The sequence below is a fragment of the Cupressus sempervirens genome, chromosome 8 (assembly GCF_028749045.1).
Source record: "Cupressus sempervirens isolate cs-2001-9-10 chromosome 8, ASM2874904v1, whole genome shotgun sequence".
NCBI lineage: Eukaryota > Viridiplantae > Streptophyta > Pinopsida > Cupressales > Cupressaceae > Cupressus > Cupressus sempervirens.
In genome coordinates, this window is record NC_143125.1 from 796,732,164 (window position 1) to 796,736,172 (window position 4,009).

At 39.7% G+C, this 4,009-nt stretch overlaps 1 protein-coding gene across 1 annotated transcript; it reads right to left on the reverse strand.

Annotated features, from left to right (window-relative positions):
• Positions 1–228: 228 nt before the first annotated feature.
• Positions 229–3,592, reverse strand: LOC149544801 (BTB/POZ domain-containing protein At5g41330-like). The gene is made up of 2 exons (XM_089795371.1): positions 2,475–3,592; positions 229–1,631 (listed from the first exon to the last, which is right to left on the reverse strand). The coding sequence occupies exons 1-2, from the start codon at positions 2,987–2,989 to the stop codon at positions 689–691; spliced, it is 1,458 nt and encodes a 485-aa protein (XP_089651497.1). The 5' UTR covers positions 2,990–3,592; the 3' UTR covers positions 229–688.
• Between the last annotated feature and the right edge of the window lie 417 nt (positions 3,593–4,009).

Consider the following 4,009-nt stretch of genomic DNA (forward strand, 5'->3'; position numbering starts at 1 on the left):
TTCCAACAAACTTAGATTGATTACCCAAATATTAAATACACATTATTAGATAGGAAACCATTCCTGTAATGCCTTTTGCCCTACTCAAAATAATATAACAGATTCCAATACTGTGCTTTTTCAAATGCTTTTGATATGCTTCCAAGACTATTTTCTGACAATAGATCCAGTGAACTACAAAGGAAATAAAAAAATCATACTTCTACGAAAAAAGAAATACAAGTACTATAGATTGAACCTTGGATAATTGGCATTATAGGTTCAGAAAATCCCAAACTAAAAGGCACATTTCCCATTACAGAAACATATGATAGAATTTGATCAGTTGAGTACACTTGGCCTGTAATGTACCAAACCAAAAACTAGCTGTATATTACATTACAGAATTGGACAACCAAATTGATTTAGTTGGGTGCACTAAAATTGTAATGGCTTGCAAAATTATACCACAAACAGCTTACAAATTAAAAGAAATATATATATTAAAATACAAACTAAAGAATAAATTGAATTCTTCAATTTGAGACTCGACCTGCAATGCCCTCCTCCCTCTTTAATTTAGAGAAACAGATTCCAACCAAGTCTCTGAACATTCTAAGCCACGTTTGTGGAAGCAAAGTGAACTATCTTTATATGATATATTACAGAATTACTTTCTCTTATCCAACACTGAAACTGAAAACTTTTCTCAAATCAGACTGTTACTTGCAGCCTTTGCTCTCGAACTATCCCACACTTCAACACCCTGCAAACCCTTCCTAGCAACAAAAAGTCTGTTCCCTCCTGCCGCCATTCTTGTTATCCTCTCACCATCCTGCTTATAATCCACAATATTTTTCCTTAGAATCTTTGACTTCTCCCTCAGACCCACTTCACACCATGCCTCTATATCCCCTCCCCTGCTAACAAAAACCTGTTTTCCATACCCCAAAATCCTGTTCTGTGCCCCTCCAACAGCTGTAGTAGTATCCCCCACTGCCACCCATGGATTACTGTTGTTAAGCTGTCTCAAATCCGCCATATAAAGGCCCCCATTCCTCACACCTAATTTAAATATGCTGTCAAATCGCTCACTGACTGTCACATCAGCAAAACAGTCAGAAGGAGAGTCGGAATTTGCTTGATGAACAGCTGGTCCAGGGTTTGATTCCCGGCACTCCCAGACAATTTTCTGTGACCTGATATCCCACAACTTTACATCTGACCTGTGACCATATGGCCCGGCACTAACATTACTTGACATCAGTAAATTGTGTGAATCTATCCACTCCAGCTTAGTGGCGGGTGATGATTCTGAGCCTCCAAATCCTATCTGACGTCCCAATTCTGCCCTGGGGCGTAAGGACTCAACATCAATTAACATAATCGTGTGAGCATTCTTCCTGCTGGATTCAAAACTGCCAAAAATCACATTATTTGAGGGAGAAAATTCTGCAGCCTGGACGGTTGGCTCGTAGAGCCGAACCTCTGGTGATTCGATCACCCATTGTACAGTTTCACAATGAATTTTCCTATCCAAGTTATAGACATGGAGGCCTGGGAAATCAACAGCTCCTGCGACAGCAACTGATGGAGAAATCTTGGACAGAGTATCTATGCAGTTAAACTGAGTTAATAGAGTTTCATTCTTCCTGTAATAAGAAGCATCATGTGTGTCAGTTTACTCCACATAGACAATAATTGTGAGAAGAAAAAACTTAGCGTCACTATACACATTAGAAGCTCTGTAATTTAAGAACTAGCTTGAAATAATTAAAATCCAATCTACGTTATGCACACAAAATAACTTAAATAGTCAACAATAAGAGGAATCCGTAACTGAACAACTTTATTCGGTAGACTTGGAACCTAGCTTTTGAAAGTAATAAAAGCTTCTGGTCTATTGAGAAACATATTAAATAGGCTAAGAAAAATAAGTTTATCCCTGTGTAAGACCTAGGTTCGAAATTCCCAATTTCAAATATCAGACTGCTTAGAGCCCTTTGTGTCTCATGTATTTCAGTTTGAAAATTCTACATAAGCAAACTTTCGAACAAAAGAACAACTGAAGAATTTCACAGGGCATTAAACAAGAAATCTCTTAGACTTCAAAAAATTGAGGAATTTGCCACGGGGAAAAGAAAAGAAAAATTGAAAATTCAACTAAGAATCTTTCTGAGAAAAGAAAACTGGTGCAAGAAACACAGATAAATTTAGGAGGGGGAATTTCTCCAAGCATAGGAATATTGGGAATCAAAACAAGGAATATTTTCAAAATATGGAAAATTATCGAAACGAAGAAATTTTGAGAAATTTAACACAGTGAATTCGGCAAAAAGAAGGAAAACTGGGAATTTCAATTGGTGAAATTGAAATAAAATTCAGAGATTTTCCCCCATTCAAACTGGTTCAATTAAAAAATGCCGTGTCTTCTAAGTATTTTTCTTCTTCTGTAATTAACATTCACCCACTGTGCAAAACTCAAATATATTCACCTGAGAGCCCAATCGTAGACGGAAATTTTGCTGCCGTGCGAGACAATCACAGACCCGTCCTCTCTGTCAGCGGAAAGAGCGGAGGGGAAATCACGCCCGCTGGAAAGAAGCACCGATTTCTCCTTCATGTCGAGTCCGTCAAGTGGCGGCGCCGCCATGGCTGACTTCAACGCGCCTGAAACGCCATAATACTCGGCCTCTGCAATTAGGTCGCTGACAGAAAAAAGATCGTCCACGGACGCAGGTTTTTTGAAGGTCCTGAGGATCGAAAGCAGAACAGCGAAGAGTTCAGGGTCGCGGTCAAAGAAAGCAGGGTTCTCAACTTTCAGAGGAATAGAAGGGTTGTGTAGGAGACTGGCGAGGATCGAACCCTTATCAGCGTTGCATAAAGAGGCAGCGGACGTTTGGAAAATGGTTCCCCCAACATTGATTGCAATGATGGCCTTCGGGGCGAAGGAAAGCGGGGCGTGCAGCGAGGTCACGCTGCCCTGATACTGAGACACTGATGGAGGCATCTTTGGACGTATATTCTGTGGGTATACAACCAGAGGGGATGGATATTCAATGTGTATACAAAGGGTGTATATCTATAAGTCTGTTGAAAACTCGATGATACCAATAAAGGCAAAGAAAAACGAGTACTCGCAGCGACAGAACCAGAGATTGCGCTTATGGACCCGTAACAGATGAATATATCTTTCCTATCAAACGTATAACTGCAAATGGAGCGTAGAACAATAACCCCTTACAACAGCCAATGTGAAGAGAATCCTTCAGCGCTTTAACAACCAACAAGAGCGGATATTTTGTGTATATAAAGTCGTCAAGGAGGTATCCTCGCTGCGCAGCAGAAACTCAAGGTATGCAGGGCTGAGATATACTCAGTGTGTATACTACCGCAAAATAGTTATGCAGGTCTGAGATATACTCAGTGTGTATACGCAATACGGCTATATATCCAACAGAGGAGCAAGAAAGGTTGTGTTGCCAATGCACTGTAGGGCAGGAATGTATATAGGCCTGCAGATACAACTGCATCAGAGGGATATATTCATTGTCTATATATGCATGGCGGATACACAGCGCAAGATGAATGGATTCTTTGTGGCGTTGTCTTGCGCACGTGCGTGTACGCAAGAGCTTCTAGAAGGTGCGACAATTTATACTATTCTAGATATCAAATGTGACGGCATTCATGACTTGGCATTTTTAGGGTTTTTTTATTATTGTTAGCAGCCGTCAAAAGGCACCTTTGACTACTTCAAACATAATTTGATTTATTTATTTTTTCCTAATTTAGGGTATCTTTAAGTTTGGACTTTTGTCCCAATTTTTTATTTTTTTTTGGTGGGATCCTTTGAACTAAATTTTTGGGTCGTTGGCATCCGGAGAATATTCTTGGAAGCTTCCGCAAACACAAGTCAAAAGAGACGGTTTGGAGACCACGTTTTCTTATATTTTATGAAGGTCATGTTTTATTCGTGCAGTAGTGAGCAATAAGAAAAATTTGGGGGTTTTTAAACGGAATGGAATAG

Bases quoted from the DNA above. Each gene is read 5' to 3' on its own strand.
- LOC149544801 (XM_089795371.1), bottom strand. From the start codon at position 2,989: ATGCCTCCATCAGTGTCTCAGTATCAGGGCAGCGTGACCTCGCTGCAC. The intron at 1,632-2,474 runs GTGAATATATTT...TTCTTATTACAG, and splicing joins GTCTACGATTGGGCTCTCAG to GAAGAATGAAACTCTATTAA.